This window comes from Clupea harengus, chromosome 4 (assembly GCF_900700415.2).
Source record: "Clupea harengus chromosome 4, Ch_v2.0.2, whole genome shotgun sequence".
Classification (NCBI taxonomy): Eukaryota; Metazoa; Chordata; class Actinopteri; order Clupeiformes; family Clupeidae; genus Clupea; species Clupea harengus.
The window spans coordinates 7,273,961-7,298,073 of NC_045155.1; the positions used below are offsets into that span (position 1 = coordinate 7,273,961).

The window sequence follows — 24,113 nt, forward strand, 5'->3', positions numbered from 1 at the left end:
GCATTACAGTTTGGTTAGGCCATTTAGTTGGGCAGAGGTTGAACTGCATATGGAAAATGATTTGAGGAGTCATATCTTGTGTTATGCCTGATGAATAACTAGGCTTTTTTTAATACTAGGCAGGTAGAAGTACTCGTAATCAAATGGTAGGATCAAGCTATTATCTGCTTTTTACAAGTAGTGGCTCAAAGGCTGCATCAAACATTTTACCTGAAAAAGTCTCAACCGTGACATTCCTGTGTGTATATTTATCACACTGTTCCGAGAAACACCTAAAAATAAATAAATGATGAAATCCACATAACTAAATAAATAAATAAAAACTCCAAGCCTTTATGTTCTTTTAACAACTTTATTCACTATCACACTAAGTGCGCCCATTACAGAGTAAAGTCACCACCTTCATTTTTGCACTGTACTGTTTTGAGTTTTAACAAAGTAGAAAGAATACAGAGTTTATGTTCTACAAGGTGTGTGTGTGTATGTGAGTGCGCCATAACTCCGCACTCCCCTCCCTCCCCCACCCCAAAAAACAAGAAATCAAATAGAAAGCAAACATAAAATAACAAAATTGAAGAACGTAAAGTGGAAGAAAAGAAGAAAGAAACAAACTAACAAAACACAAAACTCAAGTCATGTGCAAGTTCCCGTTCTGTTGAGCCCAAGTGAAGCCAGAGGCACAGAGGGAAATTCAGACTGGGTCAAGGGTCAAGGGCAGAAGAACAGGTTAGAACAGACAGAGTCGCTCTGCACCGCCCCCAGGACGCTGCACCTCTGAACTACCCTCAGGAGGGGCAGCAGGGGGCTACACCTGACCAGAGGGGTAGAGGAGCTGTGTGTGTTGGGGCGGGGGCGGGGGTACTTTCGAGTTTCCCAATCTGGTCCAGATAAGACAAAATCAAGGCAGGGATATGGGCAAAAAGTTATTTATTTTTCATCAATAAATCCTTACATTTCAATTTTGCATCTTTTCTTTTCCAGTGCATCAGGTTTTTTTTTTTTTTTTGGCATCAGTTGATGGCTAACTGCACGTTACTATGCACTTGAGGGGCTCAGTTTAGAATGTGAGGAAAGAGGGTGCCTGAAGAATTTCATCAGGAGATGAGATGGTGGGGGAGCGCTTAGAGAGAGGCGTGAGGGAGAACAGAAACCTTTTGTTTTCGTTTTTTTTTTTTATTATTTAAACATTTATTTATTTATTTTTAAACAAGACAGGAGCCTTTCAGAGGGAAACCGCCACTTCGCAGAACAGGAGTGCTGACAAGCCAACCAGGAGAGTCGTACATATAAAGCATTGCATTAATATGACCAGAGTTTAAACAACAGCTACTGTCAAGGATTCAAAAAAATGACATGCTCCCCCTCCCCGATCCCCCAAACCCTGCACTCCCTTACCAGTCAACCAGTTGATGCACAGTAAGAAAAACAACCTCTGCGCCCCCACCCCCCACCCCGACCCCATTTTATGGGTAGAAGGGGGAGGGGAGTGGTGCTCTTGGGGGAGGGGAAGGGAAGGGGATATCGGTCATTACAACAACAACCGTAATTTTTTTTCTCTGGGAAAAAAAGGGAGACTAACCCTTGAACTTTGATGGCACCCCCTCCCATCCCCCCTGTTATATTTGATGGGTCTCCCAGCTATATCCATGCTCTCTGATTGGTCTTTCGGCTAGTCTCTTTGTATTGTGAATTCCCCCTGAGCTCCACTGACACCCCCCGCCCCGCAAACCCACCCCCCCACCCCGTCCCGTCTTCGTCAGGGCTTCTCAGCGAATGGTGTATCTGACGTAGGGCACCTCCACGTCCTCGTCTGTCTCGTCGTTGCAGCAGAGCTCGAACACCAGCGCCTTGACGTGCTTGCCCAGCTTTTTCTTGGACACCTTGGTCACAATCTCAGTCATCCTGCAGCAGCAAAACACACGAGGAAAGAGACAGAAAGTCAGTGCAGTCAGACGGGGATGGACTTGGACTTCAAAGAGGGCTCAAATTGGCTTATTTTACACAGGCTCTGTCTCGTTGGACGAGGACTTCTAGGCTGTGGGATGTGGTTCTGTCTGATACTTACGGAAGGTCCAGCCTCTCTTTGAGTTTGGCAGCAGGCATGAAGAATGAGTAGAGCATGGAGACGCCCTGGGACAGCATGGTGATCTCCAGCTTGTGCTCATTCTGTAGGTGGGAAACCGCACAAGAAACGCTCAGAAATGCCAGTGGCTCTTACAAAGGCTTCAAACCACAATATAATGCTACCTTCTGACCGCGAACGATCCATATTCTACCACCATCAACACACACCAAATTAAAATACATTAATCCTTAAACTTTCATAAACACCCACAATCCTGAGGCGAAGGGAAGTGATCGTTAAGATAAATAATTCAAAGCAAAACAGTCATTTCGAAAAAGCTGGCATACCTTAAAGTAGTCAAGGAACTCTCTGAGGGTCATCTCCTCCCCCCTGGGCTGCATGCCTTTAACCTCAAAGCGGTCCCACAGCGTCCAGTCAATCTCATAGTACTGTCAGGGGGGAAAGCACAAGTGTTAATCGTTCTTGTGGTCAGTCATACGATAATGAGTTCTAGTTATGTTAGTCATGCTATGAAGACTAGGTATAAATCCCCATCATCGCTGCATCTTCATGTTATCATTAAACCCCTGCCAAGGAGGTTATGTTTTTGTTGCCGTTTGTTGGTTTGTCTGTTTGTAGGACTACACAAAAATGACCGGGCCAATTCCCATGACACTTGGTGGAGGGGTGTAGCGTGGGCCAAGGCAGGCAGAGGTCTGTGCTCTCTAGGGTCCTTCTAGTATTGTATACGCACTACTGAGCTTCCAGAGGTGCATGCATACCCACACTTTTACTACATAGGAAAATAAGGTATAGATAAGCCCCAGTCTACTCTTAAAGCAGGCTAACTGGCTCACACACCGACTGGGCTCTTAAGCAGGTGTGAAAAGTAAGGCTGAACGATTAATTGCATTTGCAATAAAATCGCGATATGATGAAAGGCGATTTTCTAACCGCAACGTGTGTGATTACAACGTGTTCTTAGAAAAAAAAAAGATGTTACACTAAATGTATCTAATATTGTGTTGGTCATATTTAAATCATTCATTACGTTTTGTTGGGGGGGAAAAGGGATAAAAAATTAAAATAATCGCATATTAAATCGCAATGATGGGGGAAAAGCAATGTGTTTTTGCATAGTGCCTGTTGTCTGGATGACACTGTAGGGTCTTGGGGGCAGCAGGGTAACCCATGATTGTCTCACTGGTCTCAGCACATACCTAACCGGCTAAGTGACAAGACTATGCACAATGCTGAGAATGAATCATGAGCATCAGGAAGTGTCCTCCAATAAGCTTCTGGCACAGCTTCAAAGACTGGGTGGAGAAGTGTTGCTCTCAAAGCTAACAATCACAGCTGACTGTCTGTCTTTGGTCAGGGGTCTTGCTATAGCATCTCATGTGACCTTACTCGCATGTTCAGATGAAGGGTGGATCTTGTTGCAGACATCATGTGCCTTCCTGGCAGCTAGAGGTTACGGTGTTATGTACCCTGTGTTCTGCTGACAAGCCAAATTCATCTCATCTAAATCGATTACATTTGGCCCGGCAGCTCATACACTCAATGCTGGAGGTATAAAATCCCCCTCTTGAAATACATGCCATGGCTAACAATGCAGACTAAGAATAAACCTGCAGGTCTGAGTATTCGTAACACACCCGATGTCGCTATGACCACAATTAATCATTCAGGGGTACTTTTAACTCAAGCAAACGTCAAACCAGAGAGATCAGAGCGGAGGCTGAGAAAGAGGTGGAAAAAGGAAGAGGGCCAGGACAGGTGCTGGGGGTGTACCTTGTGTTTGGGTGCGGCGATGGGCTCGGAATAGGCGAAGAAGGGCAGGGCGAGGTTCATGAAGCCGTTCTTGAAAGAGTCCAACTTCTTGTGTTTCTGCACCACCTTCAGCAGCTCCAGACACACCAGGCCTACCACCGCCGCTGTCGTCGTGGCAATGGCCGGAATGATCTTTCCAGCGATGAGCTTGCTCTGTAATCATGGGAACAATGAGAGACGGGGGGGGGGGGGGGGAGATTAGTAATCAGACACAATGTGTTCAGAAGACACCTTCAACAAAATTAATCTCATTGACATAATACATTAATTATGGATCATTATAATGTGATGCATTCATATGGATGGAATGGATACATTCATACTGCATTTGTGTACCACTGAGGCAATATAAAGTAAAACTGCATTTTTTTTTTTAACAAAGTACAATAACACCACGCACTTCCATGTCTGTTTTGATTGGCTTTAGCTCAGCAGGTGAATAAGGGCGACACTAATCTACAGCCGCTGTTAGATATTTATGCATATTCATTTTGTTTTCAGGGTTACAGGGGCTTTGCAAAGTTCATGTATTGCAATGTACTGAGGGCATTTAATGCACTGAAGGTGTTTAATATTTGTCCTTATTTCTCCCCCAAAGTGAGGCACCTGGGCATGGGTGTGTGAGGCAGACTTTCTATTGACGATGTCAAAATGCTTGTTCATGCAGAAAGTATTTTGGTGTGTAATTGTGTCTATTGGAAAAGTAATAAACACATGTCATTTTGAAATCATGTGTTTCCCAATTTTCCCCTCAGTGCCATAAAGTAACTTGAATGAATATCTATGTGAAGGTATGAAATTTATAGAATTGGCTTATTTAGTTTGTAATTGAATATGAATGTGTACATCAAAATGTTAAGAACTGTATCAGATTGCATCGTATCACGCCAAATCGCTCTGTATTAAAGTCTACCGTCCCTGAACCTTATGATAGCCGATGTATCTAGGGAAGTATCGGATTGTCTTATAAGGAAGAGATGTACACCCCTAATAAAAGCCATTTGAAATACTGCTGGGCTCATCTTGAACACTAGTTATTTCACCCAGTTTTTATGCTGGACTGCAGCTTTAGGAGGAAGAATGGGAACAGTATTTTTAGCACCCAAATTTGCTCTGACAATCCCAGCCCCCCAAAAAAGAATACACCTCTGACATTTTGCTGAAGGGTGGCATTTTGCTATAAATCTCTACAATTTGGAGGCAATCATTTCAAAACAGTAACCATTTCAATTCATCTGAGGCTGCATCTGCACTGCAGCTGGTGCCCTACCTTGTGTCTGTCTGCAGGAGCGATGTCATAGTTCTCTGCCCTCGAGTTGGACGCTGCTACGATGAAGTCCATGTGGAAGTTGGTGTCATCATCCTAAAAACAGAATACAGAATATATTGAAAATTGTGTTTCAGTAGTTCAACTGGTAGAGTAAGATGTTAACAACACGTCCATAGGTTAAATAACCAGAGAGCACACACACACGGATATATCTGTCCTGTATTGCTAATTTGTATAAAACCGTTTGCTAAGTGCATAAATGTAAACATTGCAATCTGATTACAGAAACAATGAATCCATCACGTAGGACACTTGGGTCTCCTAAGAGCAGGGGGTCCACACATACCTTCTCAAATTCGATGGCACAGAGTTTGAACTTAGACGCCGATTCAGCCGCAGGCAGCAGTGTCTTCAGCTCCTCCAGCCTGCAGTCGTCTGAGTTGCCCACACACACAAACACATTTTGCTTTAATTTACATGTTAGTGGGCCTCTGGAAGTGACCTACTCACTTAAGAGAAACACCTGTTGAGTTATACTGCAGTTGTTTCCTTATTTTAATTTTTTTAACTGAGGTTTTACAGTTGCAGTTTGTGGCACACATAGTTATAATTTCTATTTCAATAGATGATGTGGATGTGTGATTTATTCACATATAGATTATACAGATATCAAAATCAGACAAATTCTGAATCAGGAATCAAATTAGTTCTAAATCATGAATATAAATCAAAGTAAAACCTGACATTGAAACGGTATTAGTCATCCATTCTGCCCCCCATTGCCTTTAGCAACCCCTCCTTAGCCTCTCACTCACCCACTGAGGCGTTGGAGTTCTGGAGCTCCTGGTCGGACACGTGGATTTTGACCCCGGACTTGGGCGTGAATGTGGGCACTTTGAGTTCCTGCAGTATCCGGACCACGTTGGCGCGGTCTCTGGAGACGGGCATGCCGTAGGACATAGCTAACAGGTTGGCTCCAGCCATGACGTAGTCCATGTGCAGCTCCTGCAAGAGACAGCAGCAGTAGGCAGGCCAAGCTACGCAATTAGTTCATGACTTCTATACGTACACACATTGGTGGTTGTCATGGCCTTTACTGTGTGGTTGGAGTAAAAACTGTTTTACTTCATTTATGTGTAAAAAATGGTCAGTTTATATTATTCTCTCTCTCTCTGTGTGTGTGTGTGTGTGTGTGTGTGTGTGTGTGTGTGTGTGTGTGTGTGTGTGTGTGTGTGTGTGTGTATATATATATATATAAATAAAAGTAATGAGATATAATCCAGGTCTTCTTATCTAAGGTGCATGTGTAATGCTTACGTTGCTGGTGTCGAACTCCAGTGGATGAGGACACCTCTTTGGACCAGACCAGAATGGAGCACCTGAGCTGGTGAGCTGTCAGGAGAATGGGGGGGGGAGATTAAGTGACAGGAAACATATTGTATGGACAGAAGAATCTCACAGCATGCACAGCTAAAACAGGTATCTAGTCAGCAAGGCGTTTGGTAGAGATCGCCAAGAAAAACCAAACCAGCTGCCAAAAATAAATAACCACCTTTTTTTTTTACTTTACTCAGGTAATACTATGATGCCAGGCTTAGAGGTGATATTATAAAACATAGATCTCATTCCAACACGTCAACAAGGATGTTTACTTTTCAAGAGAGCTTGTTGCTGAACTAGTAGGGCATAGTGCTCACAACTAAAAGGTTCAACACCCATGGAGCTCACACACTAAAACACCAGTCCTGTAAGGTGCTTTGGATATCAGCATCTACTGAATGAGAATGCAGAATGCAAATGTTCTTTCAGCACTGGCATGTCTGCCACTCTCTTACCTGGTCTGGTGGGAAGTTGTGCAGCAGCTGGCGGATGTTGTTACTGTACTGGCACTGCCAGTGGTGGCGTGCCCAGGTGACGCATTCTTCCCAGTTGCGAGGACAGTCAGTCACCAGGCTCTTGTAGACGGCCTCCAGGACCTCCAGGGGCTGGGCGCCAGGCAACTTCAGAGTACGCTCCATGAACTTGGGGTCTCTGTGGGCAAGGAGAAGTCTTACAGCTAAGATACACTTCCCTCTGCAGACAGTACAGACAATAAGGCTAAAAACAGTACTGGCAATTGGGACAAAGCGTGGGATTGGAGATTGCTGGCTGATGTTGAAAGGCAACTTCATGTTCCACAGTGTACTGTTATGACTGCTGTGAGACCAGACAAAGTGTTGTATTCTGAGAGCGAGCGCACCATTTGCTTTTAAATGAAAAGTTGGTTCATAGGCTGTGTAGGCTAAGAACAGGCACAATGCACAATTATGAGCCTTCTTTTGCCACACATGCTAACGTATAATTTATGAGTGATACAATTCAAGAAAGGATTCAATTACCGGTGGGCTGGCTATCCAGACATTGTTTGATAACAGAGCTGTCCCTATGGTTACCTCACCGCAGCGACAGCTCGCTTAACCGACTCTGAACAGTTTGTGGTCTTTTAGATGAGAGGCAGGGCGAGAGAGCGAGCGGGGGATGCTTTCCATTTGAAAGCACCCGTTTAGCCTGTGGCATACCATAGTATAATGAGATTGATGTTCAGACACTGAAATATGCATGTTAAATCTTGTATCTGTTGTTGTCCCTGGTATTGACATGTGTCCAAACCCATCATGAGTATGGAAGGGGGTGGGCTTGGGGCATTAGACACCACTGTGGAGCCTTCCGGAGGCGTTGTGGGCCTAATTCAGTGAAACGCTGACTCACAAAGGTTTCACTCTCTTGTTGATGTAGTTAAAGATCAGTATGATGGTTGTAGTATAATACTTAGGCTAGGTTGTTGTTGCAGTTGTTGTAAATGTTTAAAACCAAGGCTAATACTTGGTGTTTATAAACAGCATCAATGTCTTCACTCTAAGAAGAGTGTAGAATACCTCGACTTTTGGGTGTATTCAAGGTACATGTTGAGTTCCTATTGCTTAGAAGAAAGTGTTCTGATGTAGTGTCAATTCAGTTAAGTCAGTCGCGCAGATGCAGATGCTTCTGTGTTCCGTTACTGTCAGCAAGCGTGATTCAGTAGATGACAACATTTGTGATTTGGACTTAAAGAGGATCTACCTCGCCTGTTCCCTTTAAGGGGAATTTCCACAACGAATGTATAAAAATATGCAGATGTTTTTGACACAGTACAATTGAAGCGTTTTGCCAGAACAGTCGTTTGCATTTCAGTAATCCAATCAGGTTTAAAAGAGCATCACTCACGTCAGATACTGCATGGCGTTCTCTGCTGGCTGTTTGAAGAGTCCCTCAAACTCATCACGGGCCCACTAAAGACAGAGGACATTGCTGATGAATACACTGGCAAACTTACGTTTATGCTGACAAAAAAAAATATACGCATCAAAATTTACAGAAGGCGTACTTGGCACCCAACACAGTATTCGGGAACAAACTTTATGGGCATTTAAAGTAAAATTATTCATCATTCCATCATTTACATCATTCCAGTGCACTGTTGGAAACCTGTGTATGACATTGTGCATGTAATCGTCACCTGCAGCGTGTGTTCGATGGCGTTGGGGAAGTTCTTGAGTGTGCAGATGGGGATGGACTTCTCTGGCGGGTCCTGGCTGGAGCTGTAGGACTCTGTGACGAAGGGGATGACCACCTGTACGTTCCCTTTGGTGCCCAGAGTGCCTGACTCCAGCAGCGGCTTACGGTAGTACACACACCTGCGGTCCATGTACATACCTGAGGGAGAGAGATAACGATGAGGAATGGAAACACAGGAGAGATACTGAGTGCAAGGAAAAATAAAATAAATAAATTAAAAAAAATACAGAAAGGAAAGAAAAGTTGAGTTCAATACCATTAGCAAAAACACAACCATATGGCCTAAGAATAAACACCAATTACAAACAGTGACATCAGCGTTACACCGGTGAAATTCATCTCATTCCCTCCCCTCCATCTACTTACGGGCATCAACATTGTCCAAGGCGTTGGCCACACCATTGAGGCTCTCAAAGAAGTCATCGTCGTAGACCCTCTCTGTTTCAGGTCCGACCCGGTTCTGGTGGCCAGTGATGCGGACCGACGGGTTCATGTGCTTGACGGCGGCTGCGGCGGTATCACTCTTCATCTTCTGCTCAGAAAACAGACGATGTGGTGTCAACATACTGGCAATTATAGGGTTGTTGTAACTCCAAATTCATGTGGACTGGCAGATACACTGTGATTCTGCTCACTCAAGTCTTTTAGGAAAAATAACCTTCCTTTAAAAAAGAGGACCTATGCTTTGCCGTTTTCCCCCCCTTTCATTTAGTGCGTTATATAGCTTTTGCAAATGGCCTGCAAAGTACACACCAGAGAGAGTAACTCTCCCACAAAAATTACTATATCAGCTGCCTGAAATGCCTTGCTGGAATTCCAGACATCTTCTTTTGTTACAAGATGACGCAATATCGTAACACAAATAATGTGATCCTTAAGCACAAGAAAGACGAGAGAAAAACTAAAATAGACCCCCTCTCCGGCGAAGGCCAGTAAGTGTCTCGTAAAGAGAAAGTGCTGGTGAGAAATACTACTGAGGAGAAGCAGGGCGTGAGCATCTCCGATGCAGTTACTGGCAGGCTGCTTATAGACGTATAGTGGAAAGAAACCGACCACACTGTTTGGCATCTACGTGGACTGAATCTGGAGTTTCAGAAGCTCAATTGGTTACAAAAGGTTAAGTAATGCAGACACGGCTTCTGCCAACTGGGTGTCGCTGAATCTTACCGTGACATCCCAGGGTCTGAAGAGGAACTGCCTGTTGAGGTTGGACTTCTCGATGGTGTCCATGTCTGTGACAATGATCTCTCCCTCACCGCCAGCCAGGCCCATCATGGCAAAGTTCTTCAGGAGCTCACAGCCGATGGCTCCAGCACCAACCTGGGTGATGGCAGAAAACGGCCACTTAACACAGATGCTTAACTCTTAGAGCATTTACAGGCAAATTGAAATTAACACTACAAATAAATTTAAGCTTCTTGTAAAAAAAATTAAAATAAGCATCTTGATGCATTGGGATTAACTGTGCAAGATCTTTCTAACCTACCTAAACATATCCTCTGATGATTAAGTTTACATCACAGGTGAAACGAAATCTGACTCAAAGTTAATGTTTTCCCCCCCCACCTGATTCACCTACAGATTAACTACCCATTAGTGGCAACACCGTCCAGTGTGTTTGACTCATGCATTATTCAGCATGGAAATATGACACCTTACCAGGAAGTAGCGTTGCTTGAAGAGCAACTCCTGAAGTGCGGTCCCAAATACAGCACACTGTCCATCATACCTACAATTCCTCTGAAAAAAAAAAAAAGACAAAGCAAGTTTATTTGTATGTATATTTCATTCAGAAAAAGCTATCCAACATGCTTCAGAGGAATACTTTGTTCGACCCTAAGTAATCTGGTTTTTAAGAGTGGTCATTCTACTGAAACTGCTCTTTTATCTGAAGCGTTGACAGTAGCAAAAGATTCTGCTCAGAATCATCAGTCAGTCATCAGTTCTGATTTTACTAGACTGATCAGCAGCCTTTGACACAGTGAACCATGACATCCTTTTCTCTATGCTATCTGAAATGGGAATTTCAGGGAAAGCACACAGTTGGTTTTGAATCGTACTTCAGTGGATGTTTATTCAGTGCGTCTTGGAAGGGACAAACGTCAAAGTCTCACCACCTCTCCACTGGTGCACCTCAGGGATTGGTACTGGGATCCCTCCTATTTTCTATCTACATCACTTCCTTAGGTGAAATCATTTGTTCCCATGGGTTCTCCCATCACTGTTATGCAAATGATACTCAACTGTACTTGTCCTCCCCCCCCGAATGACTCCACAATATCGGGTGGAATTTCTGCATGCCTCAGTGATATTTCAGTTTGGATGAGGGATGGACATATTCAGCCCAATCTTTCAAAAACTGAGCTCCTGGTATTGCCAGCCAATCCAGCCATCCCACAAAATACTACTAGCCAGCATGGTTCATCTTCATTGACCCCAGCTAAAACTGCACCAAACTTTCTCTGAGCATGTAGCTTCTGTCTCAAGGTCTTGTCAGTTCACACGGTAATATTCGGACTATTGCAATGCAATTTTCACCTGCCTCCCTGCATGTATAGTGAGACTGTTGCAAATGATTCAGAATGTGACGCAGCGTTGGGCCTGTGATCAGCCAAAAAGGGCACATGTTACTCTTGGCTATAGGACAGCCACTGGTGACTGCCTTGGTACATCTAAAAAGCATTTAAAAAACACCCTTTTAATCATCATCTGTCTAAATAGTTAATTTGTTTGAGTCACTCTTTATAAATATAATGATAGTTTTGGTATTTAGTAGGATATTTTATTTATCATCATCATTATTATTAAATTGATAGTTTTTACTGTGAATGTTTTTGCTTTAATGTTTTGTAAGTCACTTTGTACAAACGTGTCTGCTAAATACTGTAAATATAACTAGACATGAAAGAAAAATGGTAATGGCACAGATGGAGGGGGGAGGGGAAAGGCACCAGAATAGCTTTTCCCTGCCAATAGTATATTTACAGTTGCCATCGATTCATTTTTTGAAGATTTTTTTCTGTTTGGTTTATTCCCATTCCATAGTATTCGGGAACATGTTGTTTGTCAGTGAAGAAGGTCAAAAGAACAGTTGCCATGGTGAGTTCGTATGCAGTGCTTAGTCATCACAGGGGCAATAGGGCACTGCTTGGTGCGGACACCTCCGGGGGCGCCACACAGGACCCAGTGGCCCCCTATCGGCGTGCCTCCTTAACCCAGCTTGGTCAGTATGTTTAGTCAGTAACTTTGTGACATCATAAATCACCCAAGGTCAACCATTGTACACTAATACACTTGAACACCAGGGGCTGGAGAACTATTGACATGGATCTGAAGCAACAGTGCCCATCACCACGGAATCTGTACCAATAGCCATTTGGGAAGAAAGAAAAAAAAAAAAAAAAGCTTGAGAGAACGACTTACAGGTGCAGCCTCCTCCTCTGTGGGCATGAGTTCTTCAGTTTCAGGCAGGCACTCCAGCGCATCAAAATACAGCCACTGCATGATGGGCATGAACTTCCCTGTGCAGGCCTACAGGAGACGCAGAGCACAAAGCATGTAAAGACACCTCCAGTCCTCAACCAGCCAACGCTCAACAGAACAACATGGAAACATTAGATATCTGAATGATACTTATTTCTATCAATTAGGAGGGTAAAAATGACTGGTATTTCTCACACACACACACACACTGACTGTGTCTTTCCCTCACACACAACCTCTCAACACTTCACAGAAATGTGTAGCAGAGGAGAGAAGTTCGCCCTCACCTTCATGACCTCTTGGGCAGCCAGCCCACCGATGAAAGCGTTGACGGGGGCCAGGTCGCCAGCAGACACAGAGGCCAGCTTTTTTATGAGCGCCTCGTCAAGCTGCTCCTGCTTGGCAGAGCCAGTCTGGCTGCTATTCACCTCTCCGGCCAGTGCCACCAGCTCTTCTGCGTCCGCCTGCGCACACACAGTTACCAGGTTTACAGTTTAAGCTTGAGTCATAGTAGCAAGTGTTCTTGAAGCCACATTGTTTCAAACTGTGTTTGTAAGTTTACTAAGACCAAACAGTGACCTAGTTTTAAACAAACGCTGTAATGCCTCGATGCGACACCTGAACAACTTAGAGACCCTTGCTATTCTTTCAGACTCAGGTCAGGGGATATCTCTTTATGACCCACAGACCACTGAAAATGATACAGAAACTCAGACAGTTCACCTCTAATTTAAGAGAGCTGACATGAGGGACAAATGCATGTTCTGCCAAGTAAAGTACAGAACTGGATAAAGTAGTCCAAAATCATTTTGTACATCAATGTTCACCATCTTGACAGGATCGTAAACACTCTATATGTTTCAGATCTGCCTTTGAGACATCTATACAGAGAATGATTTGACCTAAAGGCAGCAGGAGACTTGCCTTGTTCCAGGGCTTGGGCGGCCGGCTGTTCTTCTTCTCGAAGGCGTGCAGAGCCTGGAAACCCACGTGTAGCTGGCCTGGACGGTCAAACTTGGCGAAGTCGGTCAGTATGAACTCTGGCTCGGTCAAGGAGGACGACAGCGATTTCTGCAGAGAAGAGAAAAAGATGAGTCACTCTCTATCGGGACCTAAATGGAGGGATCTGTGTCAGGAACTCATCATTTGTTCAGAGGCCGCCTGATCACTCCAAATTACAGAGAAATTAGGAGACACCAACCTAGCTTTTTTTAATGGAACAGAATAATGAGATCTGGAGTGAGAGAGAGAGGCTGTGACTCACAAAGGAAATCTTCTTGGGTATCTTGACCTGGGTGACGATGCCACCCCTTACGTAGTCAGAGAAGGACGTCGTGTCACAGATGCTGAATGTGTAGGGACCTGGAAGAGAAGTGCATTATTAATACAACTGGGTTTCTGAGATGCAGATCAGGCAGTGAACATCAGAATGACTGCATCTTCAGTGATGTTTTCAGACAACATATGCAGAATCATAGCATGTTAACTAAACGGTCTTCAGTATGCCTGAAAAAAGAGATAGGCCCAATGTGGCTGTATGGAATTTGTGAAGTTACTGAGAAGTACACCTGTGCTCAGTTTTCAAATGACTGCTTTGTTGTGCAAGATCTGTTGTGCGTTGCTGTTCCTTTGTGGTTAACAACAACAACAACAAAAAACCAACAGTACTTACAGGCGAGACTGAGCACGCCTGCTTCAGACTTACCAAGGGCTTTGATTTCTATTGGCTGGCAACCGTTGAGATCGGTCATGCCCTGAACCTCTGTGAAGGTAACACTGTCGCCACTCTCAAATCCATGACGAGCCTCATCGAGACATGTCACCACGCCAGCTGAGTCCTATAAAACAAGAGATAATTCTTCAAAATACTTTTATGTATACAATTACTGCATACAATTACACTGGATCCATGCCTAGCCGTACATTTGGTTCACATAACTCCTGCATTATGTCCCCAAGTACAGACATTCTGACCCTAGATCACTGTCTGGTTTCTGACAGAAACGGCATACCTTACAGAAATCTATATTTGTAAAATGTAATCCCATCAGGAAACCTATTGACAACCTTAATTTCTTCACTATATAAATGAGTGAAGTATTCAAATCTCAGAAAAAGGGAGGAAGTAAATGCAGTAGGAGACACCGGCAATGACGCCGGCTCAACGACAATGCATTAGTAACACTGAGAGGAATACATCAATCCTGCCCTGTGCTGCTCTACACTAAAGCGAAATTTATACTACTCCGAGCCCTCTCCGAGCAAACCTCGGAGAGGCTCCCGTACGGGATAGTTAGAAAAATTAGGAGGCGCACGACAGCCTCTCCGAGGTGGCTCGGAGAGAGCGGTTAAAATCGGAGAGGCGTTCCCTGTGTCCGACTCCGTGAAATCGGAGTAGCATAAATTTCGCTTAAGGCTTGAGTGGTCGAGTTGCAGACCTTAGTGATCATGGAGATCATGGCGCTGAGGGGCTCCTCGCCATTGGGGTCAAACACCACCATATCCTCCCCAAAATCACAGAACAGCTGCCTGTAAGACGAGAGAGAGAGAACAGCATCACAACCTGGACTTCTACAGGGAGGAACTACAAACTGTTACCAGCCTACAATGTTCAAATATTCATGAATGCAGGTGCGGCCAGCCAAAACAAAGGAAATGCTTTAATGCTCGAGTTGTGAATCCTCGCCAAAAGGTCGAGATAGGGGTGAGGGGGGGAGAACTAAACAAAACGATTTAAAATTTTTAGTTGGTCATTAAACTTGAATGAGGTTACACAACTGATGGAGTGGAGGTCAAAACATGCCTAGCTTTTAGTCCCAGGCCCGAGTGCCATGTTGTGGCCTAGCTGCTTAATGGACTGAGAATGTAGTGAAGCGGCCAGGCCTCTTACCCAAACAGTCCGCGCGTGTCTGCGATTATCAGCTTGATGTTCTTGCTGTGGCAGTACTCCCCAACACGCTGCTGCTCCTCCAGACTGGAGTTGGTCAGCACAACCGCCTGCACCCAAAAAAACAGCCATCAAAGATCAATCTTTACTGAGAACAAAGTTAAAACACGGAAGCTGCACAGAAGGGCAAACATCATTCCAAAGACATAAAAGACAAGGCCTTGTTTCTTTTGTTTGCAAAAAACACAGATGTCAAGATGGACACTGCACTTTTCCATATGAGCAGTTTAATATCTTATTTTCTAATGTTACTCAAAATGGCATTTTTTTTGGTTTTAGAACGTAATATTTGAGTTTGATCCATGATGCTGGTAAGTAAGCATTAGTTATATGTTGTACCTGAAACTGGTTGAGATAATCGTTGGTGAGTGTTCCGGTGTAAGAGACCACAGGCACATAGCTGTTGAGCTCGGCCAGCCGGGTCTGGCTGACGTCAGCGCGGTTCTTCCCCAGGTCTGCCTCGCGCAGATAGAACTGCAGTCATACAAGAGAGAACATACATGTCAAAGGCTTGAACCAGCACCACAGCACAGTTCATTTCCAACACCGGTGCACAGCTCTCTAGGGGGCTCATTATATCTGGGTTTAATAGGACAACACTGCGGAGAGAGTGTGTACCGTAGTCATGCATATACCTAGTGGGAAAAGTAGGTCAAATGCAGACGTGGTCCTAAATCAAGTCATTGATGCTGTACACTGACAGACCTCATATAACATTTCCTGGAGTCATTAGGCCATTAAATTTACCCTGCAGATACAACACCTTGCTTCTGGGTCCTCCCGCTTTACTCTACATCTTTGCTTTAAGGAGGCCTCTTATCTAATCATTTCTACATCTTACAACAGAGTCTTCCTGAAGGCGTCTCATAACCTTAACAGTCGCAGGAACATATCTTGGTGCAACACAAGATCGAGAAAACAAGTAGTTGTTGCCCTTTGACCCCTGACCTGTGAGGAAAGGTCCCGCCACTCGGCGATGCCCTGGTCGTGCAGGGTGACACTCTTGACTCCAGCCAGGATGACATTCTTGGCGATCTCGACGCCGAGGCCACGCAGTCCTGAGATGAGGACGTTGGAGGTCTGCATGCGCTTCATGGCCTCATGGCCGAGCACATACCTGAGAGGCAGACAGAGGAGTGTCACAAACACACAAAACATCCAAAGCATGTAGACAAGGCAGGTATTATCTGCTTCTCTCTTTCAGGCACACACACTCAATCACAAATAAAGCAGGGGGGAGGGTGTCAATCAAACACACACACACAGAAAGAAAGAGACTGAGACACACCAATCCGCTCAACCAAAGCATGCCGTCTAGGCAGGGACAATCTACTACACACGAACACACACACACACACACACAGGGAGGGGGGGGGGGTTCATCTCACAAGAGCATTCACAATGTTTGTTACTTCAATGATATGTGCTTGTTATTGGCATTACAGTGCATGTCAACTTGTGCCTGGCAGGCAGAGTAAAGCACTAACATTAATTTGGCCGTAGACCAGAGGTGAAAAGACTTTAATATCAGAAGAGGGGGAAATTTTGTTCTTGCAATATTTCTCCAATTGTTGCATCATATGACAGATCTATATTTCATCACGTTATTGTGAATGTTCAGCTTGGATGCTTCAGAGATGAAAAATCAATTGATCTTGTCTGCTATGAGCCACTGGGCAATTTCTTCAGACAGACACAGAGAAAACATTTCTAAGATGTACATTTTTGAAAGCGCTCCCTCAAAAATACATTATTAGCTGTTTTAAACATTGATAACAAATCTGAACATATCTTATTGAAATATGGAGGACATCAAAAATCTTTAAGCATAAAAAAAGAATGTCAGCCAGAGCCTAACATTTAGCAACTCTAATCAATCTCTAGAATAAAAATTAATTCAATCACTTCACTAGCGATCCTCTGAGCAGTTTCAATGTCTGCATAAAGTACCCAGACTGATCTCGTCAATAAGCAGACCAGAGAGCCGAGGAGAGCATCGGTGCTCCAAGGAAACAAGCACGCTGCGTTATCACAGGAATAAAATGAGAACTTACAGCTGTCGAGAGTACAGGCCTTCATCAATCTCAGCATCACTGCCATTCTTAGCCATGCCCTGGGGAAATCAAAGACAGTGAGCACCACGTACACGACTCAACTCGGGCAATGAACCACAACATAACTCAATGGACAGAATAACCTACATATTCAAAAACACACTTTCACCACACGTTTGTGAGGTTTCACACTGCTAAACTGTTTTGAGTATATATTTTAGCAATGGTATATATGGGTAGGGCACACACACATATAGAATATGTTGGCTTAAAGAACAGCTCCTTACGTTAGAGGGTGTGTAGGGCAGTTCAGTTCTGACAGAGTTTGAGGAGGAGCAATGGGATCCCGTCTTCGTCTCTGATCCTGACAAGCGACGCTTCTTGGACAGCGGCGAGCTGGACATCTGCAAAAACAGGTAGTGTTTCACACAACTTTCCAGCTAACGAATACAAAAGACTGCTGGACATACACAATGGAGTGAAAAGGGTTCTGAAGGGTTCTTTAAAAGGGTTCTAAAGGCAACTACAGCTCTATCAGAAGCAGCAGTGAAATCCAACTGGTGCCAGCTGGACTAAGCTTTAACTGTTAAATTCTGCCAGGCCGTACTTCACAGCAGGTGCCTCAGCATAGCAACTAGCCGTAACACCCGTAACTCACTGTAACACCAACTATACCAGATGGTTTAGTTTTAGGAGGTTGCTTATCAAACGGTCCATTATACTGTGAGCAAATGAACAAGAATATGAACACAGCAGGATCAAAACCATTAACCCAGCAACTAATAGAATGTGATAGTTTAGACGATGTAATGACATAAAGAACAGGTTCAAGTGGCTCACTTTGTTTCAATATTAGGTCGCCCACAAACAGTCCTGCCACTGCTAGAACAGTGATCTCTGCATCTCAGTTTTATCCAATTAACCACTCCATGTTTTACTGAACAATGTGTAACTTCCTCTGCTGCATGCAAGCCTAAATGGCACTGCAGTGTTTGGCCACTTATCAAACTCACTGCTTTGCCAAATCCACAGACTGTGTGCCCCCTGCAGCTCTCTTTTAAAGTGGACAGCTTTTTTTTTAAAGCGTAGCCAACCTCATCACCCAGGACCAGGGAAGAAGATTAACCGAGACAAGGCTGACATGCGAACAGAACAACAGGCAAAGAGAACCCCCCACCCCAGGGGCTAAATTAACTTTTGTATGACACTGGCTCTGGGCTCACTGTGCTACCTCAACAGCTATTTCCGGTCAAAACATTAGATATATAGCCAATCATTGACAGTGAGCCATGATGAGCACCTCTCTGGACAACTAACAAAAAACGACTAGGATTACCCGGCTCCTCAATCTCATTTTCATGAGTAATACGGTTAAACTGAGCCCTTAATCTTCATTTTAAGGCTGTCAATGAGGCCTGCTCATGTGCCTTGTGAAAGGAGCCAGTGCATTTGCTGGAAGGTTCCTGCTGTTCTGTTCGAACACTGCAGGTGCCACAGCAGCTGAAGGTGCAGTTTTAGTCGGCCCTCAGCATAAATAGAGGGCTGGGAAGGGCACGCGCAATTCTGTGAGAGTATTGATCATAACAAAATACTAATGTGCTGAATTTCAAATGAGCTGTATTTCTAGATGCATATGTATGTTTTGATGCATTGTACACCCGGTGGGAGTTATGCCTAGAGAAGAGGGTGTAACAGAGTTAAGATGGCTTCATCTGAAAGATGTGTATTTTTTTTTTAAGGGGAAATTCCAGTCCAACACCTAGCTCAGGAGCATTCAGGTGAAAATATAGCTTCTTCCTCATACCGTTTTCCGCATGTAGCACGCTTATGTAGAAAGCGCACATGCATTTCATTCTCAAAGCATGAATACCAGTGATTCGGAATCTAAATAAGGTCCCTGCTTTTCAAGTCTAAGCAAGTTTGACTGGTCTAATATCAAGAAATTACAATTCTTCCCTGCCCTCAACCACATTCATTTTCCTAATTTGTGTCACATTAACTTGTGGTGACCAGGTATACGTCATTCAGGTATGAAAGATCACCAAAAAGACTTGATTCTTCACTGGACAATTCCTATAATTGTTTACAAATATAAAGATCCACACTCTTAAGAAAAAGTGATAAACAGCCCTACTTGAACTGAGACGCATCAGCACACGTTTGCAAGGTATATAAGGCGTATAGGTTAATTGCTGGAAATCAAGGTCACACTTTATGGTGCAGTTGTTTCCTTTAGATCACACCATTTACGTATCCTGAAACGAAAATGAAAGCACTTGACCAAAACAATTACATCGGTCCGTGCATTGCAGCCACCGTCCAGTATTTTTTTTTTTTTTTAAATAGACAATTTAAAAAAAATCGGTAACCTTCGTCAGCATCCACAGACAGCACACGGACAGGTATTGTTTATTGAAATGACCGCGTGGTTTACGAGGATGGGCTCGCCCATTGTCGTAGAACAAAAACGCTGATTCATTAAAACCAAACTGCAGCGAGTGAGGTGCGACACTTCTCCGTGTTCTCTCGATGGAACAGTCGATTACACAAAATATGAAGACAACAACTAAACTGTATAATAACAAATTGTCTGGCTTTTTCCCAAAACATTTTCCTTCCGTCAATGCGAACAGAACATAATTATTTTACGCCGCTCATCAGTGATACGAACTCCAAAGTCCAACTAGATAAGCAACATAATTTTAAGACTGTACAGTGGTCATTGTAGACCACAAACGCCCATTAACAGTGACTTTACACTGAATTTGGTCATAGCGGTTTACTTCCACCAGGACATAACTACCATGTCAATGGACACAGGCCGCACATTCTAGAATGTCTACTGGCTCTCCATAGGGAAGAATCGAATTCTGAACATACGACCTAAAAAAAATATCTGCAACCAATTTGTTTAAGGCACTGCATTGATTTCAGTGAACACGGGTTTACACAGTTTCACTGACCATTCCACAAACGACCTAAACGGGGTAAAACGATTTTTTTCCTGACTGCATCCGTGTCCATTGTATCAAAGGATGACACTTCATATCCCAGGTATAGCATACAAGAAACACCCATCATAAATTAGTCGTCACCAACATACGGTGAGGCTCTTTGGTTGCTTACCGTACTATCAAGCATTTCATTGACAGTTCGGTAAAGTAAGGATGTTAAGCTAATTGTCTTTGATGGCTAACATGCTTTAAGGGAAACATAAAACATAAACTGCCATTGCACAGGCCCATTCATACACAGCGAGTCGCTTCTCTTATCCGCTATAAAACTACGAAACTACATAGCTACGACGATTTATTAAGCGAACAACTCACACATCTACTATGCGAATGACTTCTGAGTGTGGTGTAGTTAGCTACTCTTAAACGCTTTAAGCATTCATCTAGCCCGTAAATGAGGCCTGTCGAGCTACGGTTAGCAAGCTAGCTTTGAGGTTAGCTTGCTACACAGCAGTCTTGAGGTCTTAACTAGTCACAGAAAAGTGATGGGTTGCTTTTAACAACGGCCTTTCAACCATCATCTATTTCAATAAGTGAGCTGATGAATCTACATTGTATTTTGGATAGGTAAACCTGTTTTGTATTTAGCTAGCTGGCTAGCAATCAATGGGCTACACAGCTTCGGCAGTTCAATGGTTTCTCTTACCAATAATCCTTCTCTGTCCACCCTCAGTGTCAGCAAACCGCTCCTCGTGTGTATCAAACTTCGTCGATAACAACAAGGACTGTTTTTCTAACGATTTTGAAAACTGAAGCTCTAAACCACAAAGACCACCGCCTATGGACCGATGCTGTGCCAAAGTCTTGAAGCTATACTGTTGAGTCACGGTATCAACAGCCCTATGTCCTGTCTAATTCGCGTTTCAGGGTTTGCTGGCTATAGCAGACGGAACAAAACCAAAATGGCAGCTAAAGCACAGGAGGCGGGGACGATGCTGAAATATTCAACAGGAAAGGGTTGTCCACAGTATACTTGCAACAACCGACCTCGCTCATTGGCTTTTGAACATAACATCCAGGAAACACCCGCCTCCCATAGGGTAGTTGTAACATGAGCGTGTTAGCCGGGATCTTTGTTATTCATTGCTCATCTTGCTACGGAACTTTTCCTAAAGACACACACTTTCATTAACTGATTGTTGCAATTATCCACACGCAAAATCCGAGTAATACCCGACACTATGCGTACACACTTTTTTGTAAGGACGCATGCATATGAAAACTGTATAATCCTCAGGATACTCAATCACAGAATGAAATCGTTTTTACATTCATCCCTTAGGAAGGTACACATTGTAAAATGTGGGACATCAACCAATACATTTTTTTAAACAATTGCTAGAACTACAATGGGGAACAGTCTGGGTTTAGGACTGAGATATGGACTGGGTAAAGACAAGCCCTACACAATTAACGCACAAAAAAGTAACAAATACAGGTCACGTATTTAAGTCTAAAATCGAACAATTACAGCATTATTGAAGCCAAGCTGTAATCTCCGTATCCAAGAGGATGTTTCCTCAATTGAACATCATCCATGCAACGCCAATAACTGAAGAATGCACGTTGCACAATTCCATGCATTGCTGAACGTCATGCTGGGGCAAACGTTTCAAACCAATAACATCTGGTTTGAAATAACTAGTAGGCCAATAATTTAAGGTCAGCTCATCAAAATATGCTTCCAGTAGATGGGGACATATCATTTGTTTATATCTACCTACTTTATCAAATTCTGGGTTGGAGGTTGATAATAAATTACCCAACTACTTGAGTACTGAGTTGCCTGGGTCTGGTAAGCCCGACAATTATGCTCAAGAGTGATGGAGAAGAATGGCATACCATGTCATGCCCTGGGACCAACACTGTTTTACTCCAAGTGCTGTTAACATAAAGTAAAGCAAAACTTTATCAAAAGGCAAAATAACCTCAAAATTAAACTTCACATTACTGTATTTATTGTCACACCCTAAACCCACTTGAGCCAACTATGCTGGGGGGGGGGGGGCTGTTAATATGAAATGAGTAGCTAAATTAATTGGGCCACAAGTGAGTCAACATCAGAGGTCAGCTTACTTGCAATGAGGTCTTGCAATGAAGCCAAGATGGTTGGGGGAGGGGGTGCTGGGTAATGACAAAGGCCCAAGTGGGCCTTTCATTCTAGGGTGCAGAAGCAGGGAGGCCGGGTTGAGGGTTCGAGCTTCCTTACTCACTCAAATAACCAGGTTCCAGTACAAAAACAACATTTACAAAGGCCTTTGTGTGCATCAACCACAGACAATATGTGTACTCTGTGAACTGTCCAGCTACCTGCACTTTCTTAAGTGAACCACTCAGACACTGACCAGTGAGTGGCCATCTCCAATGAGCGGGCTTGTCTCCACCACAATAACGACAGGCTAACTAGTCAGCAAGCCTGCTAGCAACTATACGATGTCTGCTAGCAGACACTGAAAATAGCCCCGCCAGCCAATTTGCGTTCTGAAGAAAGAACTGACATTGGTAGCTAACAGGATGAATGTCGCTAACTCTAGCTACAAAGCTGTAACTAAACAAAAGTTACGAAATTTGACAATGTAACCTGGTCACCAACTTAAATCATCAGCTAGCTAACTAATCACCGCCTCATCTCTAACTGATGAGGCATGCTTGACAAGATGGTCAGCTAGCAGAGGTTAATTGACCAAGCTGTGAGGCAAATGCGAAAAGGGTAGCTATGCAACTAGCATGCTACAAAACTGTGGCGTTCGTGTAGCTAGCCTGATAGACTCCCGGCATCAACTCTCCCTGCCATCATGAGTTAGGTGAAAACACTACCAGCTAGTTAGGTAGCTAGCTTACGTTTATTAAAGGTTGGTGAAAGACGTATTGCTTAGCAGGCTAACGGTAGGTACAAAAACTACCGTCTTCCAATTCTTTAACACACTATTCTGCAGCTAGCTACCAATCTGACAGGCTAAACACTGGACCGTTGTCGTTAACATTTACGTTACACCGACTTAAGCTTTAACGTTATCTGCGTAAGTTACTGTCTGGTCTTGTGAACACATGGTCCGTTGTCTTCCCGTTACCCTAAACCAGTCAGTTGGGGTTTGGTTAATCAAAGCATAGCATCGCTTATTGGCTAACCCAACTACTGCGAATTTTATTTAGAGAGAACAGTAAAAACATCATGTCCGTGTCGACTCGATTCGGATACACATCGGCTAGCATCAGCTAGCTTGGCATAAGTATGCATAACTCACCACATCCGATATTACTCGGGCCTTTTCTTCGATAATGAAAACAAATTAACCTCGTCGGCAGAAACAAAACCAAAAACACTGACTTATTTAATCTTGTGATTAACTTTATCTGTGAAAGTGGCGGGAGCTCAGTGACTTTCCACTCAGAAGGGAAGAACTGGACGGTTGCCTGACCGGCTATCCCGCACCGTTAACAGTAACGTTACTTCTTCAGCAAATTCTCTCTCCGCTTGGAGATAGCAGCAGCAACATGTGCAGAGTTTTGAGTAGAGAACGACTGAACACTTTTGAAATGTGGGAAGACTGCAAGATAAGATTTTATTGTTTTAGGAGAAAATACAACAAACTGCAAGATTAGGACAAACCAGACGATATTTTAAATGTATTTGGGGTTACCAATAGAGTCTGACCCTCATTTACAAACCTGTCGATCAAAATTTTGTTTCAAATCCTGGAAGCACCCCCGCATGATTTCCAGTGAGCTAGTCCAGAGTTTGTATGTACCTTGTGCCATTTGGGAATTGTAGGCAATATGTAGACATTTTGGTTAACGTTTGGTTACGCTATACTAAACGTATATTTCAGGCTGTAGCATTGTTTATTATAGA

General features: G+C 43.6%; 1 protein-coding gene across 3 annotated transcripts; it reads right to left on the reverse strand.

Annotated features, from left to right (window-relative positions):
• Positions 1-338: 338 nt before the first annotated feature.
• Positions 339-23,766, reverse strand: uba1 (ubiquitin-like modifier activating enzyme 1). 3 transcript variants are annotated; one of them, XM_012816715.2, is made up of 26 exons: positions 23,506-23,766; positions 17,534-17,650; positions 17,247-17,305; positions 16,141-16,309; positions 15,532-15,666; positions 15,136-15,242; positions 14,684-14,774; positions 13,951-14,083; positions 13,510-13,607; positions 13,170-13,316; positions 12,533-12,709; positions 12,186-12,293; positions 10,422-10,502; positions 9,930-10,082; positions 9,129-9,294; positions 8,704-8,900; positions 8,412-8,476; positions 7,004-7,199; positions 6,486-6,560; positions 5,984-6,173; positions 5,515-5,612; positions 5,169-5,261; positions 3,860-4,051; positions 2,413-2,514; positions 2,066-2,166; positions 339-1,902 (listed from the first exon to the last, which is right to left on the reverse strand). In XM_012816715.2, the coding sequence occupies exons 2-26, from the start codon at positions 17,648-17,650 to the stop codon at positions 1,767-1,769; spliced, it is 3,186 nt and encodes a 1,061-aa protein (XP_012672169.2). In that variant the 5' UTR covers positions 23,506-23,766; the 3' UTR covers positions 339-1,766. The 3 variants fall into 3 exon arrangements, with proteins under 3 accessions (XP_012672169.2, XP_031421812.1, XP_012672170.2); XM_031565952.2 differs by lacking the exon at positions 23,506-23,766 and adding an exon at positions 20,907-21,183 and having other exon boundaries at positions 5,515-5,603; XM_012816716.3 differs by lacking the exon at positions 23,506-23,766 and adding an exon at positions 20,907-21,183.
• Positions 23,767-24,113: the final 347 nt, after the last annotated feature.

Bases quoted from the DNA above. Each gene is read 5' to 3' on its own strand.
- uba1 (XM_012816715.2), bottom strand. From the start codon at position 17,650: ATGTCCAGCTCGCCGCTGTCCAAGAAGCGTCGCTTGTCAGGATCAGAG. The intron at 8,901-9,128 runs GTAAGTAGATGG...TCTCTCCCTCAG, and splicing joins CTTGGACAATGTTGATGCCC to GTATGTACATGGACCGCAGG. The intron at 5,262-5,514 runs GTATGTGTGGAC...TTCTGTTTTTAG, and splicing joins GTGCCATCGAATTTGAGAAG to GATGATGACACCAACTTCCA.